Raw genomic sequence first — 23054 nt, 5'->3', positions numbered from 1 at the left:
CGATCGGTCAGTCAGTCAGTCAGTCAGTCAGTCAGTCAGTCAGTTGACAGTGGCCTCTGGTGGATTTACATGAGAACAGCAGGTACGAATGGCACCAGCAAGACAAATTTGACATCTAAAAAAGCATACACAGCGGTCTCTGGTGGATTCGTGAACACAAAAACTGCAAAATAATTTGGTGCTCTCCAAATATGTATATAGTGGTACGCTTTCGGTAGCCTTGGTTGGTTCATAATGTATTGCAGAACACTTTCACTTTAGGTATAACAAAACTTAGAAGATCCAAAGGGGTGTGAACCTACACTGGTCTCATGGTTTGGTTCGGTTATGATTATCATGTTATCGATTTGGTTAAATTCGATATTTTGGTGCATCACAGCGCATTGACGATGCTTTCCACACATAATTAGATTTTTTTCTTCATAACACAGTATATATATCACAATATATATATATTTTTTATCTATAAATATATTCATATTTATATATTATTTGTAATACAACATTGTCTTTTAAAACAGCAGTAAGATATATGAACTGTACCCTTAATTTGACCCGCTCAAAGAAAACACTCCTTCTGAATGTATCAAACAAAACTCCAACACATGCACAGAAGACAGCATGAACATTTATAGCAAATAAACTAAATATTAAATATTATCCCGCTTGCTTTTTGAGCGCTGACAGGCGAGGTCTTTCACCCCTATGATTGGTCATTGTCTTCACCTGCTCAACAGAAAGGGCTGCGATCGGCTTTAGAAATAAAGGGCTGTTCACCGATGAGTGACGCGGGAAGAACAGCCGCGGTTACAGTCTATATGTGTATAATACGCGATTATCACAGGTAATCTTTAATAGACACAGTTGAGAAAACTTGCACCTCATGCACGCTCGTGTCTGGATCCACAAGTATCGCTTTAACAGCCAAGAGGAGAGGAAAAGTTACCTCAAATACACCAGCGGTTCAAATGTTTAAAGTGAGAGAGAAAGAGAGAGGCAGAAATGGATTTTTACAGCATTCCTCCCTAGAAGTGAAATAGCGTCTCGTATGCTGTGCCTTCTTCAGTGTCAATGAAAGACTTTCCAGCAAACTCACAAGCAGTTGAATTGTGCATAAATATAGTAGTAGGAGCGTTTTGTTTCCTCGCCTCCCTCGCTATAGTACTCCACTGTGACATCGCCGTAGGAGATAAATGATGTCAGCACGTAATAACCGGTTATGATCTATTACTGAACGGAAATCGAATTGTCCCTATCTACATCAGGGTGCACTGAGGAAACAGTTGATTTTGACACCCCTACCAAAAAGGTCCTAAAACTCAAGTGAAAATATAGGATTATTTAATGAAATAAATAGAAACCATTTATTATTGTAATTATGAAGTATCATGTGACGCTGAAGACTGTGGAGAAGGAGAAATTCAATTATTGAGCAAATGTTTTAAGTATAATGTACAGTCTTTCTGTAACAGTGTGTCGTATCTGTTACTGAAGGGCAGCTGAACAAAGTTTGCTTTCATTTTTCCATTTCCTGTTCTTAAAAGACTTCCAAGCATCAGGTCTGTTTTAATTACAGCACACACTGCACTGGACCTGTTTTATCCCACAAACTGCTTTGCGTTTGTAGTTTGCTGAAGGATTTGTGAAGGACATGTTGGCATGCTTGGCTCCTGGCACAGGAGAGTCGGGGATGGTATTGAACTGTTATTGTTTGAAAGCAGCAGTCACTGTGTCAGAACCAGCAAACACCAAAGCAGAAGGGAAATAAAGCAAGCCCTGTGTAGCCCAGTGTCTGCCTCATAAAGAAGACACGGGGGCGCTGGCAATATGTCTCTCTCTTTCTTACCTTTCTTTTCACTAGCAACCACCCACATGAGGGCAGCAAGTTTTTCTTAGGAAAAATATAACCCTTAATTTCTTTTAGAAAATGGGGTAAAATCAAATTTGTTTAATGTTATTATGTTTATTTTTATTTGTTTTTATTTTTTTAGATTACAATTTTTGGTCCCAGTTTATATGAGGTGGACTTAGCTACTAAGTACTTGCAAAAAATAAACAGAATGTACTTACTGTGTTCATAACAACACAGACTCATTCTAAAAACGTTGCCCTATATACATTTCTGGAGATACACAAATTATGTTGCCAGAAGTACATATGTCGTCTTTAAAACAAACGCTACGAGCCGGTTCCTTTTTGCACTCACCAGCTGACCGCTTACCTCAGTATGGACAGTTCCCACAGTTTGTCCAGTACCTCACCATGTACGTCGTCAGACTTTAGACACATAGAGGAGTTGACCACGATGATGGGGTTATAGTCTGGTGAAGAACAGTTCCAGAAAGCGGGTAAGACTAAGCCAGAAGCCAAGAAATAAAATAAACGGGTAAACAACAGGGTGAGAATGTGGTAAAGTCTGAAAACGTGGTGAAAATCAGAGGGCTTTTTTTTAATTGCTTTTTAAACTGTCGGTTGGGTTAAGGGAAGTAGGTGGACAGGTCAATCGCTGCTTTTGAAAACACTATTGGTTGGGTTTAGGAAAGGAGGAAGGTGGGTCAGTCAGTCAGTCAACAACGACCTAGGGTGGATTTACGTGAGAACAGCAGGCGCAAATGGCACTCGCGAAAGAAATTTGAGATCTGAAAAGGCATACACAGTGGCCTCTGGTGAATTCGCGAAAACAAAAACTATCCCTAGCACCAATATGGATTTTTTGGCAAATATCGATAACCGATAACTCTTCAGATTTGGAGGCCGATAGCCGATATACTATAGCCGTTAATTATTATTGTTTCACAATGTTATATTTTTATACATTAAGCAACCTGTTTTAGATTAAAAGTTTGAACTGATCTTATGAACGAAATAGCCTACTCAAAGCTATAATTTCATTGATTATATAGACCTTTATTTATGATTTTATAGTATGACAGAAAATAAGTTCTCTTTCTTCGCATAGCAAATTAACATGCAACTTGACTGTTGCATAAAAATAATTGGTTAAATAACAAAACAGCACCTAATTAACAAACAAGTTTAATAAATATGTCTTGAGGAAAATGAAAATAAAAGAGCTAAAAACTGAAACCAACTCAAATGTTCTTGAAACAAATGTGTTGCAGTAATGAACATATTAACAAATATGTAAAAATATACAATATCCGAAAATGCATTTTAAAAGGTGTTTTGACAGTTCAGAGTCACCGTACGAGCAAAAAGCTAAATATAGATAGTATTACTTTATAAATTGCAGCACAAGTTCGTCCTATTTGGCATTTTAGATTCTTTTGAACACATATGCGTGCTGCTTGTCAATCAGACAACACTTCTATGTTCATTCTTGCTGTCAATTGCGAGAAAAATGATCGATGAAAGGTTCATGATAAGCTGCTATTAGATTGAAACTAACTAAAGGCTCTGTGTGACGAAGCGGAGTCAGATAAAAAGTCAGAGTTTGATACAACACCTGATCATTGAGCACAGATGACTTTATTATAAACACAGTGCATAATATAAAGACAGATTAGGCCGGAGCGTTGAGAACCTTTCCCCAGTGCAGCTGTGAAGGCTCTGTCGGCTCACTATATGTGATATTAGCCATCACAAGGGCTCGTTATAATCATAAACATGCAGATCAAACTGAATAGAATCTTACATCAACAACACATGGCAAGCAATGCGTTGATAAGAACAAATAATCATATTGGTTTACCAACAACCCAAGGAGTTGTTTAGCATGTGTGCATCGCTGCTATTATGTTTACGCATGTAATATTTTTTCAGAGGCCATTTAAATCAAAATACACAATGGCACTCTATCCAACAAATCTACAATGACAAGTTATTAACGCCAATACCACACAAAGAAAGGACGGACTTTGAAGGAATAAACAATGTGAGGAAAGCTCCATTATAGTGCACTGAACAAGTTCCACCCACGCATACGTAAGGCAGGCTGTTCTATACAATTAGGTAATTTATCGGCTTAAAGATATCGGCCTAATTTTGACATCGAATCGATAACAATAACCCTAAAAATAGCATTTATCGGCCGATAACGATATGGCCACCAATATATCATGGATCCCTAAAAAAACCTGCAAAAAAACTAGCTCCTAGGATGTATTTGGCACTCTCCAGAAGTGTATATAGTGGTACGCTTTCAGAATAAGTCTGGGTTGGTTCATGATGTATTGCAGAACACTTCTGGTGCTCTTGAGGTGTGATACGGGTAGGGTTACGGACAGGTTTGGTGGTCAAACAATAAATTACAGATGTAATTAAATGCAGGTATTTAATCAATTATTGGTACATATATTTACACCGTAAGTACATTGTAACAAATTATTAACTTTAGTCCACCTAATATACAGTGGGAGCCAATTTTAAATCAAAAGATTTTTTAATTTGATATTGACTTAAATGCTAAACGATTATCTGCTCCTAATAAATAAGTTGTTGTTGCTAGCAAACTCTTCCTCTACTCTATTGTTGAATAGTCTGGTTAAAGACATTATATCCACCACATCCACATTCCCTGCTGTCATCATCAGCCTCACATGTGCGCAGCTGGAAGACAGAACGAAGGGAAGGGAAGGGAAGAGCGTCTGTAATTTAGCAGTGCAAGCTCTCTCACACGGCCACATTGATGTGTGCACAGCCCTCTGGGCCAGAACTGCACTTCTAGAGTTTGAAAGTGCTCTGGCTCGTCGTCATTAACGGATCTCTTTAATCTGACGCTTGGAAAACTTCTTAAAGGAGCTCACTACAAATAGACATTCCACATGAAGAGCCGACTAGTGCTAACAAAACATGGGCTGCAGTTTAAAGAGGCCCTCTATTTTCTCCTTCTTTTTTTTCTTTTCTATTGCCTTTACCCGAGGGAGACATACTTGCCTTATCGTTCGAGGTGGACCACCCAAGAAAAATGACTCAGGTCTCACCTTTGAGAGCGAGCGAGCTTTTCAGCTCAGCACTTGCGCATCTGCAGGCCCGTACGTGTGTGAACGGCATATTAGTTGTGTGTTTTAGTAATCTTGGGGGATAAACAGCTGTTGAAGAAAAGCAAGAAAAGAAAGTGAGAGAAAAAAGGCCACTGACATGCCTCTCTTTCTCTCCATTCAGTCCCCTTGCCCCCAGGAAATCAAATGTTCCACGTTTGCCGCTTGTTTAGATTGATCCCACTCTGGCTGGCTGATAAAGAGCGTATCGCCCTGGCCATCTGGACCCTGTTTGGGGAGATTCACCATAGAAAATCACACGTTCACGCAGAGAGGAACAACAGCTGTGAGCTTGCTATGCTTTTCTCGGCCCTTTGGAAGGCTTTGAGGGAAAACACAAGGCAGTATCAAGGTGCATCCTGGATGGAGAGCCGCTCGGGAGACCTTAGGGTTCACGGTGATGTGGCCCGTTGAGTGCTTTCTCTGTCCCAGGAGGGCAAATGAAATGGAGCCCTGTAGAGCATCGGGCCACAAATCCACTTTAGGAGCTTGTCTTTACTGGCCTCCCTCACCTTCCTGCTCGGCTTAGCCGGTGACCTTTTATTCCGTCTGGAAGACCCGATGAGCTCTTCAGGAGAACATCGGGACAAAAGGATCACCCACAATTACTCTTTCAGGCTGTTTATTAATGAGAGCTGCAGATGACAGGGTCCTTTTATGACAAAGACAGAGATATTTTCTAGCCCTCACCCCTCCCCGGCGCTCCACTGTTTCGTAAATCTGCTAGGAACCACATGAAAGACTGAGCTCATAACTGTCAGCGCTCTTCCAGGAAACATCACCGCACAAAGCCTGTTACAGTTCTGGGGTCTGCTGGCGTTCGGTTACTGGCGTTACTGTGTTTCATTAGATGTGGACTGGTGTGCATTGAAGGTCATGGCTTTGTTGTGCTTTGTGCAAGTTTCCTGTATTTCCCTTTGTCATGCCTAAGGTCCAAATGTAACCTTTTGTCATACCTATGACATATATTCAGTGTGGTTCTAAATTAAATGAGGCTCCACTGGATGGAAGTACCACTTTCATAACATTTGACATTTTGGTGTTCATAACTTTATAGATTTTTTTTTTCTGCCTCTAAAAACAAACCCTTTTTTCAGCGGGGTGTTTTTTTTTTTTAAGTCAGGAAAGTGGGCGTGTCCAGCTCTGTTTAAGGGGGAGTGTCAGAGGAGCAAAAGAGGGATGGTCTGTTAAAATTTGCATAAAAATAGGAGTGTCAGTTTGGGCATGCGCTGATTTTTACAGAGGCAAAACACACACACACACACACACACTAGGGGTGTCAAAATTAATTGCTTCTTCTGTGCACCACGATGCAGACGAGGACAATTTGGTATCGGTTCAGTAATTATAACCGATTATTATGTACTCACGTCATTCATCTCATATGCGCTCTGTCGCGAGCGAGGCGAGCGGGAGTATTTACAACGCTCAAACTACTTAAAACTCATTAACTGTGCACAATTTCACTGTGCGTGTGTTTGCTGGATCAGTCTTTCGCTGACATTAAAAGCAGAAGCCCGTATTTCACTGCGATTGAGAGAATGAAAGTACTCAGTTTCTCTCTCTCTCTCTCTCTCTCATGCACACACACACACACACTGTGGCCTATTTGACCTGCTGGCGTGACTTTTCTTCTCCTCTCAGCTGTTTTACAGCGTTTCTTCTGGATACAGAAACAAGCGTGAGTTTTCTCCACCGTGTCTATCATGGATCAGCTGTGATCGGCGCTGCCGCCTGCCGCTCATCAATGTCACTTATCTGTGGAGAGAACAGCACGCATGAGCAAATCGCAACCGTTTTTGTTGAGGGTGTGACCAAGCAAAGGGGTGTAAGAGAACTAGACAAGGATCAGGAAGCGAGCGGCATGTTTATATTTGTTTATATTATTTGCTAAATGCTCGTGTTGTTTAAAAGTACAGATTATATAGCTGGCTCTGTTTATATTAAATGGCAAAATTGTGTTACAAATAGTATATAAATATAAATATATTTTAATACAAGAATTGCTGCTGTGAAGAAAATTTTAAACTGTGTATGAAAAGCATCGTCAATGCACAGTGATGCAGCGAGATATCGAATTGAACTGAATCGATGGCATGATAATCGTAACCGAACCGTCAGACTATTATAGGTTCACAGCTCTAACACACACACACACACAAACACACACACAGGGGAGAAAGACAGTGATTTGTGTTTTCATAGACACCAGTAATCAAATTATTTGCCAAATTGTTAAATGGTGGACTTTAACTGCAGTTTAGCTCTTTCATTCAGGAATTTCATTCATGCCCCTCGTGACAAATGAGATATTTTATTCGAGGAATTGCTCTAAGCGTGTATTTTTATGCAATGTTTGTTACCGCACGGCGAATGAGAGAAAAAAAAACCTCCGCATTTCCAGGAAACTTAGATGCACTCGACAGGTAGCGTCAGAAAGCCGTGTGTGTTTTTCCTATCACAAACTGCGGTGAAAATCCTACACGACGGTAAGATTGATTGTGGTGCTAACATGTTTACACTCGGTGTAATATGATATGAACTAACTCTAATAAGAATAATATAAAACTCGATATGAACTAACTTTGCCATCTGTATAAACAAAGACCACTGGTTTCTCACTCACCAAATCTGTAAAGACAGGACAATCAACACCAACTAGAGCCGCGTCTTTATTAATAAAAGACGAGCAACAAATCCGGATTTCACCATTTCCAGATGAGAAAAGCTCTCGAGTAAAAAAAAAAAAGTTCCTTAGACACGTATTGTTGTCGAGCGTCGTGTGCACTGTAATCCACACATGAGTCCAGCTGTGCTCTCATAGCAAGAAAATGAAAACAAAACCTTCACTGGGGCAAATTATAAAAGCAACACTGCACGCTTGTTTTGGCAACACAAAGTGTCGACTCTCTGCCGTCTAAACACTGTAACTCTTGTCTTGGGAGCTATTAAAGAATGAGAAAACTTAGGCTACATTCCTTTAATTAGAATTTCCAGTTTCTTTAATGTATCCAGCAGAACTGTGAGATGAGCAGTTCACATGACTGAGGCCTCACTGTCCACTTTACTGTACTCTAGTTTTCCTACTTTTCACGGTGGATCATTTGGTCTGTAGTGTACACATGTGCTAGAAACATCTGGTTCAAAGCCACAGGAGTTTTTTTTTTTTTTTGCCAGATTTTACAGTGTATTGACTATGATTGCAAAGAAAAACACTTTGCTTCGAATCGTTGCTTTCTTTGTTGAATGGTGGATTCTGTTGATCAAACTGTATTTGATACCCTCTGTTATGTATCTGCTTTCTTTATCTGTAATCTACCTAATCTAACCCTTGCTTCCCACTAATTTCAGATTCTGCATGAGCGCGTGGAGACTCTACAGAGGCAACTGAATGCTGTTGAGAAGAAGCTGATGAACCGCGAGCTGGAATACCAGGAGCAGGTAAAGTTACAAAATCCCAGTGCCACTGCCCCTGAAGGACCAGGAAGAAGCCATGTCTCCTCACTGAGTCACTGATATGCCCCCGCGCACATTTTACACATTCTCCAAGATCCGGCTTCAAGAGCCAGAGCCCTTGGCCAGGAATGCTGTCCCATTTGAGAGAGATTTCTCCATAATAACAGACCACTTTGACCTTGACTTAAAGAAAGAGATAGAGATGGAGATAATTAGCTGATTAATAGCTCTCTGAACCTGGTATGTGTAGAAACGCCCTTTTGTCCTGAAAAGCACTGGTGACCTCTCTTGACTCAGACAGTTGTTGGGATGTGCCCTGGGCTGAATATTCTGTTCAACTACAGCCGGGCTCTGGAGGGGAACAGCTGCACACGTTGGCATCTCGTTCTGTGGAAGAGCCCCGATGATGTCTTTTATCTGACTGAGAGTCAGTAGATTAGTGGTCAGACTGTGTTATGACAGACAAAGACCAGATGACTTGATGATGGCAATATTTGTCAGAGATCACCACACCAGACAGGGTTGCGTTTCTTAAAACCATCTAAGGTCACAAGTTCCATCATTACAAACATAGTTCAATGATTGTTTTTTTTTTCCCTGAAATTTACAAACAGCTTGGCAGACTTGTGTGGTTGGAGCTAAACCTGTAGTTTGAAGGCTGTGTGCGTTTTATTTGGAGTTATACCCTATCCCCTATGCCCTATTCCTCCACCATTGACTTTGAATGATTTTTAAAGCCCTCTCTCTCACATTTAATGTCATTTGCTTTTTAGGTTTTTTGCACTCACGCAATGCACTTCTCAAAATATATGCTATTTTGGACACAACCAGGGCTAGACGAAACCTAGTTATGATGAACAAGCAGAAGTCTTTAGGGTCTTTCACATCTGGCGCAATGTGTCGCAAGGCGTGGCGCAATAGTCTTTTGGTACTTTCAGCTCGGCGCAAGGGTCATTTTGAGGCATTGTGCCACACTGTTTAAATAGAAAATGCATTTGCGCTCATATGTGCACCCATAGGCGTTCTGGTCTAAAAAAGCAGGCGTGTTTTGGCGCATTGCTATTTTGAGAAACTGTAAATAGTCTGTTCTTTCGACCAGAACAAAGTCGGTCTATTGTCTGGCGCAAAGTGCGCCTGGCTTACACACTACACACAAGATGTAGAGCAATACGCAGATCTTTACATATGAAATAGATATAATATATTAAGGATATATATATATATATATATATATATATATATATATATATATATATATATATATATATATATATATATATATATATATATAAGGATATAAATATAAATGATTAAAATATTACAAAACATATTAATTTCTAGCCTACATGAATTTAAAAACCACAGCCTTACTTTCTTCATCTCGGGAGGCTTTTTCAGTTCATTCAATTAGCTTTTGTATAATGTTATTATTATTAGCAGTATTGTTTATTATATCCATATTTATATTTGTTTTATTAAAAACAAGCTTAGATTTGTCCACCTGTCAGGTTTTAGACCATATGGGGCACAGCAGGTGTATTTGGAAATAACTCAGTATTTTGACCTCACTTCATTATTATTGTTAATTTATTAGTTTGCTGGAAATTAGAACTGAATTTAGAAATAGTTTTGAAACAAATCTTTGTGCTTAAAAAACAAAATTAATTATTTATAGGCTAATTATTGTCTGTGCGTAAAGGTTTCCCTATCCACGAGAGCAAAAGCGAAAGTGAACTTACTTTACGTCAAAATGCGCTTATGGCGCGACGCTGCTAAAAATATGAGACTCTGATTGGTTTATTCTCAAAACACACCTATAACTCATTAAGAAAATAAACTCAACCCTTTTAGACCATGCGCCATGGCGCAAAGCTGATTTTCCCATCCTTAAATTAGCAAAAATGCGTTCTGACACGCCCTGAAAGCGTTTGCACCCTGCGTTTTGTGCTCTGCGCATGGACCATCAAAATAGAGCTTTTTGTCTGTGTATATATGTAGCCCTCTCTTCTATGCAGAATTCTTTCATCTGTGAAATGTCTGAGGGGTTTCTTGCATGTACACCCTGCAGCATCTCAATGGGATTTATATCAGGGCTTTGACTTGGCCAGGACTCAAGCCAGAGTCTCGGCCAGGATTTTTTAGTTTTCAGTCAGTCCTTGATTGATTTACCTGTATGCTTTGGGTCGTTGTCTTGTTGCATGGTCCAGTTCTGCTTCAGCTTTAGATGGTCTAACATGTCCCTCAAGTATTCTCAAATACACTATAGAATTCGTGGTGGATTCTATGATGGTGAGCTGACCAGGTTCACCAAAGCAGCCTCAAACCATGACACTTCCACTTTCACCTCTGTGCATCACAGTTAGTATGAGCTTCTTAGAATACTGTGGTCTACGCCTAACATGTCATCTGTTCTGGTTTTCAAATAGTTTAGTTTTGGACTCATTTGTCCTGAGAAGATTATTCCAGAAGTCCTTCGTCAATATTCTCTCTGGAAAATCTCTAGCAAAGGTTTCCTCCTTGCACACCTATCATGCAGTCTTTCTGATTGTAGAGACTTTTTTTTACATCAACAATAGTCAGAGCCTGCTGTAGTTCACATTCAAGACATTTTCAAGTTTTTGGAGACCTCTTCTTACATCTTGCGTTCTGCTCTCTGGGTGAACTTGCTGGGATGACCAGACTGCTCCATTTGTAGACTACTTTACAGACAGTGGAATGGCTGATTTCAAATAATTTTTAGATCATTTTAAATCCCTTACTAGACTCATAGGCTGCTACATTTTTTTTTTCCTGAAGGCCACAGACAGCTCTTTTGCTCTCATTGTGGTGCTCACTCTCACTTCAACAATCCGGAGCACACCAAAATAAATGTCAGAGGTACATGCGTTGAGTTGCTGCCTTGTGATTGGCTGATTACAAATTTGAGTTAACAAGCAGTTGTACAGGTGTACCTAAAGCGGCCAGTGAGTGTATATAGTGATATCTATTTATTTATTTATGGTGGCTCAGTGGTTAGCACTGCAAGAGCACTTCTCGCCTCACAGCAAGAAGCTCACTGGTTTGAGTCCTAGCTGGGCCAGCTGCCATTTCTGTGTGTTTGCATGGGTTTTGTTTGGGTGCTGGTGTTTGGGTTTGGGGTTTCCCCCACAGTCCAAAGACATGCACTATAGGACTATGGGTGAATTAGGTTAACACAATTGACTGTAGTGTTTGAGTGTGTGTGTGTGTGTGTGTGAATGCAAGAGTGTATGGGTGTTATCCAGTACTGGATTACGGCTGAAAGGGCATCCACTGCATAAAACATATGCTGGAATAGTTAGTGGTTCATTCCATTGTGGTGACCCCTGATAAATAAGGGACTAATATGTTTCTTGCATAATTTATATATATATATATATATATATATATATATATATATATATATATATATATATATATATATATATATAAAATGCAATAAACATCTCATGCATGCATTTGGGACACATCATCAGTGGTCTCTCAACATCATACACTCTCACCCAGTTGACCCAGCCGGGGTTGATCAAGTCCCCACTTGTGTCCCAACAGCAGTCCACGGATCTGCCCTCTTAATCCACAACCACCTTGTGGCCTTCTCTGCGGCTTCGCTTGCGGATCGAATGGCCCTTTTCTTTGCCATGCCTGTAATGCCTGTATATATATATATATATATATATATATATATATATATATATATATATATATAATATTTCGTAATATTCCTTAATAACTCCTCAATATTCTTAAATTCATTATAACGTTAATATTTAAAAAGAATTTAATTTTGAACAGAAGTCTAATCATAAGAAGGTAATTTTTTCTTCAACTGTATATTTGCAACAAATATCCAAAATGATTATTGGTCAAATGAGCCTCATGATTGAAAAAAGCTTTTAAAGTAAATTAGAAAAACAAAATTTGCCACATATTTTACGTTTTAAGAGTTAAAACAAATCAGGGTGTTAGGATTGTGATAAAAATTGCTATTTATACATCAGGAATAGTGATTACTGTCATCTCAGATTATGTTTTCTTAGATAGATATTTAATACTAACACTTAAAGGACAAAAGAAGCCATTAAAGACTGACAGATGTGTCATTGGTGAAAATCTATGATATGAGGGTGACACAACGACAGTAGTTTCATACTGTTTTGTCCATTTTGATTTGATTTCGCCTGAAGACAAGACCTCCACTTTGGAATGCGATCGCAGACCTGCTTAAGAGACCGAGCGCCTGCAAAGAACATCTACCCCCGCCTCATAAACCCTCAGAGCGCTGCGTATGTGTTCACGAGAGAGGGACGATATGTGGAAATAAAGGCTGAGAGGCCTGCTCTCTTTTCAGCGCAGTGATATTGCCCCAGTTTATCTTCCAAGACATGTCTTTGTAATGCAATCCTCGGCATGCAAAAACAGCCCTCTTTTTGCCCAGACTTCAAACAGATGTTCCTCGCTCGGTTGCTCCGGGCCCCTCCACGCCTGCTTGGCATGAAATGTCAGCATGGTAGCGGCGTGTTTTTTGCGCAGTCTCGCTGGCGTGCAGGATGAGACGATTACAGACACAAAGCCTTCGAAACAGTTAAGTTACGGAGTCCTCCGAGAGGTTTCCTCCTGAGGCGCAGCAAGGTGTTATTTTCATATTAGGATGGATTTGACATGTTAGTTAAACAGGAGCTCCTCGTTGCATGCTAAGTGTGGAGATGACTGCAGTGCCGGCGTTGACTCCTAATCTGCCCAATCTCCTTTCTTTGCCGGTGATGGTGAAGCTAAGCTTTTGATGCAAGCATGGGATTTTGATCAATGTCAGAAATTATGGTTTCAGCTTTCAAACTTTTGTTAAAACATGGCACGCTTCATTTCTGTATCAAAGTGATGGTTGCCAAAATGATTACCCACCTTTTTTGTGCTCAGAAGCAGAAGCTGGGTAAATGTTAGTGTTGAGCGGAAATTGCCACAAACCCATTTTTTTATATTATTTTTATTTTTTTTCTTGCATTATGGTTCAATCCATTTGTAAAAGAAAATAAAGTAGAAAAATAGCATTTCTGTGACAAAAGTGGAAACATATCATAGAGAATGAACTGTAATATTCATGGAAATCACAGTTTGTGAAAACGATTCACTGAATTAAAAGAGGGCTTCTGATACTGTCCTCATCTGCTATAGCTGTGTTGGGTAATTGAAAACTAATTTTAATGGAATAGAATCTTGAATCTTGTCAGTGAATTTGAATTGAAAAAAATTACACTTTCCTACATTTTTTATAAACAAATGGGAATGTAAAGATTCACTCATCTAAAGGTTTGATTTGATTTACAATAATAATCTTACAATACAATAAAAAACACAAAATGAGTTGAAACATTTTTAAAATAAACAAGTCACCTTTTATCATTTTTAAAACGTTGCACATTTATTTGTGTTACAATATATATTTTGCCTAATAACAATACTAAATTTTAATAAAATTAAATTGTACAATTTTAATACAAATTCTAAATGAATTAATATAAAATAATTAATTCGTTTAAATCAAATTAAAATAATAATAATGCTAATAAAATGAGTAAACAAACTAAGTGCTCTAGTTTAATGATCTAAGCGCAAAGTCTGAAGCTTTTGGTGTAAAAGCATTAAAGGGCTGTCTAAATTCACTTTTGCTATTTTAAGGATGGAAAAATGTGCTCTGTGCCCTGGCGCATGGTCTAACAGGATTGTGCTTATTTTCTTAATGAGTTATGGGTGTGTTTTGAGAATAACGTGCCTTAAACCAATCAGAGAGTCTCATCTCCAAATCTCTTTAAGAGTCAATTGTGTCATGCCATGGCGCATTTGCTATTTGCATGGTAGACTTTGTACGTGGAAAAACTGAACGCTTCTTGCAAGAAAACAGTTAAACAGACCATCAACAATGCGAGAATAAAGAACAAGACTCCTCCTTTCGGCCTCTTTACTTTCTCTTTACTTTTACTCTTTACTCCTTTACTTTCGTGGAATAATGGATTGGTGTTGTACTCGCTTTACAGAAGACATCCATTAGCCTACATATTTCATTTAGTTTAATACGCACAAAGATTTGATTTAAAACTATTTCTAAAATCAGTTCTAATTTCCAGCAAATGAATAAATGAACAATAATAACAGAATGTGGTCAAAACCAAATCCTATTCGTATGCCCCATATGGTGATGCATACATCTCCTAAACCCGACAAATGGACAAATCTAAACTAGTTTTTATTAAAACAAATATAAATAAGTTTATAATAAATATAATATTAACAGTATACAAATGCAGATTGTCATGAATAAATTGAAAAAAAAGCCCAGTCATGAAGAAGGCATGGAGGTTGTTGTTTTTTTAATATTTATAAAGAAAATAATAGTTTTGGGGTAACACCCTGGCGCAGTAGGTAGTGCTGTCACCTCACAGCAAGAAGGTTGCTGTTTCGAGTCTCAGCTGGATCAGTTGGCGTTTCTGTGTGGAGTTTGCGTGTTCTCCCTGTGTTCGCGTGGGTTTCCTCAGGGTGCTCCGGTTTCCCCCACAGTCCAAAGACATGCTCTATAGGTGAATTGGGTAGGCTAAATTGTCTGTAGTGTATAAGTGTTTATGGATGTTTCCCTGAGATGTGTTGCAGCCAGAAGGGCATCAGCTGCGTAAACCATATGCTGGAAAAGTTGGCGGTTCATTCTACTGTGGCGACCTCAGATTATTAAAGGGACTAAGCCGAAAAGAAAATGAAGGAACGAAGGAACGAATGAATGAACTAACGAAAGAACGAATAATAGTTTTTGTAACATTTTAATCCTTTATTTTTTTCATATGTGGGCCCAGTTGGTGGTTTATTCCACTGTGGCGAAAACCTCTGAAATAGAGACTAAGTATTACAATCAGAATCAGTTTTATTGCCAAGTGTGCTTTACAAACACAAGGAATTTGTTTTGGCTACAGAAGCTTCCAGTGTACATGAATTGACAAGTGACAACACAAAATAAATATGAAAAAAAGATGATAAACATTAAACAGAGATGTAGTTATTCAAGAAATCTGGATGTCGAATCGTATGTTTGATGTTATAAATATACAGGTTATAAGGTGATGTGTACAAAAGTGAATGTAGAAAGTATTGCATTGTATATAGATATAAGGTGCTGGTACAAGTACGTATGAGAAAGTATTGCAGATATTTATTGCACAGTTTGGGGATATTTAACTGTTCATGAGGTAGATGGCCTGAGGAAAGAAGTAATTGATTGTGTTTGATAAACATAAAGGCTGATTTATACTTCTGCGTCAAGCGCACGCGTATGCTACGGCGCTGACGCATAGCTTTACAATGTGGCCGTCGGCGTCGCTGACGTGCACCCCTCAAAAAATGTAACTACACGTCGCAACGACGCGTAGCGCAAGCTCTGTGAATGGTCGGCTTGGTAGCGCTGACGAGTCTGGGCGGGGCCGAGAGTGGCGCGAGCCCAATGGAGTGATTGTTTACAAGTGTGGAGTCCCGAGCTCCTGATGGAAAGTTTTGTTTTGTGTTTACCTCATAGTTTTTGCACGTCTGCTGGTTCCTGCCTCAAAATGAGCGAGTTTTAGCCACTTGTACATCCCGGAAGCGTTCAGAAAGAACAAAACACAGGTGAAGAAACTCAACACAGAGACACATTAACACCTAACTGCCAACTAGCGTTTTGGACGTGTTAATGCAGACCAACAGAGACAGCGCGCAGAAGTATAAATGCACAGCTACACGCGTTGCATGCTTCGTTGGTTACGCCGGTCACTTGACGCAGAAGTATAAACCAGGCTTAAAACAGGACAGACTAACAAAAAGTGCAAACACTGGAGAGCTCCACACCTAGGCGGCCATCCGAGGCTCCATCTTGATGAGGTCAAGGATCGATTGTAGTGGGAAAACTAAGCTGAAGAAGAATGTATGAATGAATGTTTTTATATCACTCTAAATGACTGTGTACACATTATACCTACACACAGTTCTGTCTAAGCACAAGCAGTCCTGTTAAATGAGTTTGCAGTAAACACAATGCTCACCGCTGGTTCAAAACATGTCGTAAATGTTTAATATCCCGACTGCTTTTGTCACCTTTGAATCAACTTTTAACCAGCTCACAGTGAATCGTTACATTCATATATAATTAAATACCTTTTTACCTCATGATATATAAAAAAGGAACCCCCACCCAAATCCTAACTACCCTAGCTACTACCTCTCAGTCAGCTCCTGTTCCTGTTTTTCTTGTTAATGTAGTTTATACTGAGAAAAACGTTGTGCACAAAGTGTATTTAGTATTAACAATACTAAGTATGCTTACTATTATTGTTTGCTAGTGACAAGGTCTTTCGATTTCCACAAAAAGGATGGCTAAACCACTCGAGGACCAGCGCACCGTAATGTAAGTGCCGTCATTTTCCATTAGCTTCCCATTACTGCGCCGGTGCTACTGCGGAGCCCCACTCCACTGAAGAGGCACTTCATAAATCATACTCCTGCCTTATAACTTCATAAAGAGGCTCCTCCAGCCTCTAATTTCTGCTCACAATGCTCGCTGCTTCTTGAAAACGCTCCTTTTTCGGTTTGCCTGCTATTCAGAGATCACTCCAGAAGCTCCAATTTTGAGATGCAAAACTTTGTGAGCGCTGCCGGTTTTTGATCTACCCTTGTGACTGTGACAATGTTTTTGTCACTTTAGCGTGTGTTTTTTTTAAACGCTTGTGCACTCCTTCTCTCCCCTCCACCCCTTCATTAGCATACATCAAGCTCCTGACGACATGACAAACTTTATTTGAACCTTCAAAGCGCTGAGGTCTTGCCGCTTTCAGCTGGCAGCTGTCAAAAACCCCAGCGAGTGACACATCCTGCATGGTGCAAAGTCAAATGCAGACACAATCTAAAGACTATATATAGATAAAATAGTGTCATTTTAAGTGAGAATGGTGTGGAAAGGAGACTGCTGCTCAGTTTTTTGGAATAGAGAGATTGGCTTATTAAAAAACAAAGAAAACGTATTTTAAAGGGCACCTATGGTGAAAAATCTACTTTTCAAGCTGTTTGGACAAACAGGTGTAAGTATAGTGTATAGACTGTCATATTGGGGTGATATAAACACACACAGTCCTTTTGTTTTCAATTTAACAACATAAAAAGGTGGACCAATTGGAGCGGTTTTCAAACCGACCACAACTTTACATAGGATAGCGGTCCCCCCGCCCACCAATATTGATTGACAGCCTCGCATCACGATCATATCCTCAGTTTCTTGTTGCACGTCCGCCATTTTCAGCATGTGAGTCAAAGCGACATCACTAAAGGAACACCCTTGATCTATTTTTTGCTCATTGGGGTCAACACAAGATCAATATTCTCCACATTATCGCTCTAATCGGAATTATTGCTTGTACCTTTCGCGTGGCGCAGTGCATTTCGGAGTTCTGGGCCTGGGTTTCTGTCGGGGTGCACGCGGCGGAGCTTCGGGCCAGCGGCTCGGCGGCTGCGGCGCTGTTGTGTTTGCCCTGGTGGTGTCTTGTGTTTGAATTCTGGAATGCGTGGTGCAACAATTCGGGACACTTCATGTTTCTGCCGCTTCACTAAGTGACTGGTGTGCCGTGTCACGGTGCATTCGGTGCCTCAGTCAAAGTTAATTCAGTGTGTGTGGTTATCAGTCTCGGTGTACTTGTACACTGAGACTATACAAAGACACAAATGATTTTGTACTCTCTGCTTGGTCTTTGTCCGGGTCGAACATGTACGGCTGAATGCTCATCCTAGCTTAGATTAGCTTCTCTCTCTGTCTGTCAGCCTGTCTATTGCAAACACAGAGCGTGGGAGCTCTTGGCTCCGCCTCCTTGTTACATTGGGCGGGAAGCTGTGAAGCAACACGCCCCTAAAACTGTGTAAACGCCCCCAACATGACACTTTTTAACATTCATTCATTCATTTTCTTGTCGGCTTAGTCCCTTTATTAATCTGGGGTCGCCACAGCGGAATCAACCGCCAACTTATCCAGCAAGTTTTTACACAGCAGATGCCCTTCCAGCTGCAACCCATCTTTGGGAAACATCCACACACACTTTCACACACACACACTCATACGTTACGGATTTACAATTTACAATTTAGCCTACCCAATTCACCAGTACTGCATGTCTTTGGACTGTGGGGGAAACCGGAGCACACGGTGGAAACCCACACGAAGGCAGGGAGAACATGCAAACTCCACACAGAAATGCCAACTGAGCCGAGGTTCGAACCAGCGACCTTCTTGCTGTGAGGCGACAGCACTACCTACTGCCTCGCCCTACTTTTTAACACATTATAATAAAAACATCTAAACTGTGTGTTGAACTGAACCTAAACTGGCAGACTCAGAAGAACCATAATATTAATATTAAATCATAAAATGGGGGTAAACTATGTGCCCTTTAAATAAAAAAAGAAATAAAATGAATATCAAGACTTTCAGTTGTGAAATCTTCAGTTTATTAGTAGATTGAGCGTAAATTCTTACCCTCAGAGTGGCCCAGTGTTTCAGATGTGATTGCACAAACCTGTCAGGATGTATTGAAAAAAAATGCTGAAAGAATGCGTAGTTTGTCACAGAGTATATACTGGGTGTCTTTCTATCGTTTATGCCACAGCCAGGAATATTTAAAAGTATAGTTTAATAGTTAGATCGGAAATTTTTAGGTTGCAAGGCTAATTTATACTTCTGCATCAAGCGCACGTGTATGCTCAAGTGCAGCCTTCGCTCGGTCGCATAGCCCTCGCTGTGAACGTGAACCTCTCAAAAAAGTTGCTACAAGTCATAACAACATGTAGCGCAAGCTCTGTGATTGGTGTTTAGAAGTGTCGAGTCCTGTGAAAACACTGCTTTTATGAAGTGTGCCTCACCCAGGTAAGCGGGCTTGACAAACCACCTGTGGAAACACTGCGCTGAATACATCCTCAATTGGATAACAGCGTGTGCACTACTTGTAAATGCAAACCGAGAATAATTTCCAATCTTGCAATGCGCGACAAATAAATTAAAAAAATTGCCTCTCTGTTTGATGTGCAAATTTTGAGAGATTTGTTTTGAAACCCACTCACAAAATTAAACAAAATCTTAAAGACATCTTCTCTAAATAACTTACCTAATTGGCCAAAAGTTTTTCTGTGGTCAGGTAGCACAGATTTTGAACATGTTTTCACCTTTCTACTGCATAGACAGCCCAGTTTTATTGAAAAGCCATTTATTTTGCCTGCGGTGGAGTTGTACTGCTTTAATATGTGAGCTTAGTGATGTTTACTAAGACAGTAATCAGCATTGCCTGTGTTTAGCGATGTAAACAAACCTCCTGCTGCTCTACCAGTTGAGCTACAGAAACCCCTGGAACTGTTTATGTCATATCAAAACTTTGCCGTTTAAAAAGTCTTCCAATAAATGTATTTATATAGTGATGATGCTGGTAGAGATGCATGATATGTATTCTTCTGTAATTTATTTTCGTCTTATTTTAAAGCAGTATTTTGTTATGAGAACAGCAAATGAGGCCATTGCCTCGCAGATGGCCACAAATGGCCCGTTTCCACTGACTGGTACAGTACGGTACGGGTCGGTACAAGTCACCTTTATCAGGCTTGCGTTTCCACTACCAAGGGTACCCTTTTGGTGGATGTGGTGTATGACAGAAAGTTTCATTCTACGTCATTCTCACTCGAATAAATGTCTACAGTAAAGCTGCACAGGTTGTTCACATATCATATGAGAAGCACTTCACACAAAACAGATGATTTATACACATAAATAGTTCTGTATAAATGTTTATTACTAACTTTTCTATGAACATACTTAGGTTATAACTGCAGATCAATGACAGTGCAAAATAGCCTACTGTAATGTCTGCGATTATATGAAATAAATCATTAAATGCAACATATATGAACACATACAGACTCTCACAGTCTCCGATATGTTACCATTTACAGACAAACTACACACAACAGACATTTAGTCCTTATTTAGGTTCAAAAACAACACGCAACATAGCCCACAGTCAGCGCAAACCTCTCATCTGTGTCTGTAATTTTCAATAGCACATGTAAGCTCTGTTAGAGAATAATTCTGTTATTCTGAGTTCATAGTCCAAAAGGTGATGATAAACATGGCAGTTTGTTTGTGATTCAGGTTTCTGAAACAATTTGCTCCTGTTTTTTTTTTTTTCTGGCTTCTTCTTTGTTTGTTTGCGTTTGTCCTTTTCTTTCTAAAAGGATCAGATGACAAAGACATTTCAATGATCACGCACACGTTATTATCATCAGCTCAAGAAGTTTGTTAAATCAAATATAGATGCGATCGCGAGCTTCCGGAAGAAAGTGAAAACCGATCACTTTTAGACGGCCTCGTAAAACAACAGGACACGGCAGATTTTGTTCTTCTTGGCTTTGTGTCTGTATTTCAAGACAACGACAAGGTTTGTTTGAGTTTGGGTCATCCATGGCTCGTTATTATATACATTTAGTTTCACGGTGTAATGTCTCGGCTGTGTGTTTAAAATATGGCGGTTCCTTTGTTTTCATTCTGGCTAGCTCTACAGGAGCTCATGACGTATCTCTGTAACCAATCAGGGTTCAGCTGCTCGTGTAGCTCCACATTTTGGTACCCTTTCTCGTGTTTTTGTACCCTTTCGAAAAGGTGCCGAAAAAGTGGTACAGTTCGGTTCGTTACACCTTTTGACAGTGAAAATGGCCATAAAAGCGTACCTAACCATACCGTACCACTCAGTGGAAACGGGGCAAAATACAAAACAACATCCATTAAAACATGGTTGAAAATGGGTCACAAAACCCTAAAACACATTTTTTGAAATGTTGAAAGACATAAATATGTGCCACATTACTAAAAACACTATTAGGACGCATATATTTCACTAACAAATAAACATTGGTTGTTTTTCAAATACGTTTCTCCAGTTTAAAAGGAAAGATAATTCATGAGGTCAGATGTGACAAACATTTTTAATTTTAATCATTCTGAGTGAGATTTTTTGTGGACTCTATAGTCTTTGGTTCCTTCGGTTTAGTCCCATGTTTAGCAGGGGTCACCATAGCGGAATGGATCGTCAACTATTGTTAACTACTTTATGCAGACCCATACACTCTTGCATTCACACACACACTCATACAGTACGGCCAATTTTGTTTACCCAATTCACCTCTACCATATGTCTTTGCACTGTGGGGGAACCGGAGCACCCGGAGGAAACCCACATCGAACACGGGGAGAACATGCAAACTCCACACAGTAATGCCAACTGGTCCAGCCAGGACTCAAACCAGCGACCTTCTTGCTGTGAGGCAAGTGCTAACCACTGAGCCACCGTGCACCGCTCCAGCCTTTGATATCATGCAGAATACTTTTGTGCAAGCGAATCTGTATGGAACAGGCCTGGCAACACGGCTTCTGTTCTCAAGAAGTTGTCTAGCTATGTATTAAAACCACTCTCCCACTTCCTTTCCCTCTACCTCCCACTCTTTGAGGCAAACATTCATGGCATGTCGACTTCAATTACACACAGGCCTCTCAATACAGTACGCAGAGCTCTGTCTGCTGTAGTGTGTACTCGTTGTGTTGCGTGGAATGTGTATGATGAAGAGGGTAATTGAGATAAAGTCTTTGGGGTTGGATGGCGATGTCCAGCAATACAGCATGCTGTTATGAGTCTTTAGGCCTCAAGAACCCTTGGACCAAATACGGTCATTTAACAGACAAACTTGAGCTGTCTTGATAGCCAGTGCTATAATTTTTGTAGGGCTAAGGGACAGATCATTCAACATCCAAAACTAAATCTCAATTTACTCAAACTATAATGAGGTTCCTTTTTTTTTTTTTTTTTTTTAGAACACAAAAAAAAAAAATGTTAGACAAACAAGTACTATGGAAGTCTGTGGTGCCATATAGAAATATGATACATGGAAATATATTCAAATGACTAAAATAACATTCTAGTTCCTATTTAAATTTTTACATACATTGTAAAACCAAATGGTCGACTTTATTAAATGAAAGGAGTGTAGTTAACTCAAAATTGACTGAAAGTTAATTCTACTCATTTGAAAAGAGTTTATAACACAGTGTTAAAGGTAATGAGTTAATGAAATACCTCATTACTTCAACTTAAATGAAGTAAGTTCACAGTACTGATATAGATTAGTTTTTAACTCAAATGGCTTGTTGCAATCAGTTTCTTTAAATGGTTTGAGTTGCCTTAACTTATTGGGTTTAACAGAAGTCCTTGGTGTGAGATTTCTTCATTTATTGGGTTTTACTGTTCTCAGATTACTTTGTTTACTCAAATGGAGTAAGTTCACAGTACTCATGTAGATTAGTTTTTAACTCAAATGGTTTGTAGCAATCGGTTTCCTCAAACAGTTTAAGTTGTCTTGACTTATTGGGTTTTACAGTACTTTCTTGCACTGTAAAAACTGCAGGGTTCCACATAATTAATTAATGTTGTCCCAACACAAAGTGATTAAGTTAACCTAACACTTTTGACAAATGTATGTGTATTGGAGATAAAG

The 23054-nt window shown here is 39.5% G+C and overlaps 1 protein-coding gene across 8 annotated transcripts in view; it reads left to right on the top strand.

Annotated features, from left to right (window-relative positions):
• cep112 (centrosomal protein 112) overlaps positions 1–23054 on the top strand; it is a 349706-nt gene that overhangs the window by 300114 nt on the left and 26538 nt on the right. For all 8 annotated transcript variants that reach the window (XR_015479978.1, XR_015479979.1, XR_015479977.1 and 5 more), the window contains one exon: positions 8352–8441. Coding sequence is in view for 4 of the 8 variants with exons in the window: in NM_001327791.1 (NP_001314720.1) it covers positions 8352–8441 (90 nt within the window). In the remaining 4 variants the exon portion in view is untranslated. The remainder of the gene's footprint in view (positions 1–8351; positions 8442–23054) is intronic.

Source organism: Danio rerio, chromosome 3, assembly GCF_052040795.2.
Source record: "Danio rerio strain M-AB ecotype USA chromosome 3, GRCz13ab, whole genome shotgun sequence".
Classification (NCBI taxonomy): Eukaryota; Metazoa; Chordata; class Actinopteri; order Cypriniformes; family Danionidae; genus Danio; species Danio rerio.
This window is presented reverse-complemented; position numbering and strand designations above follow the sequence as displayed.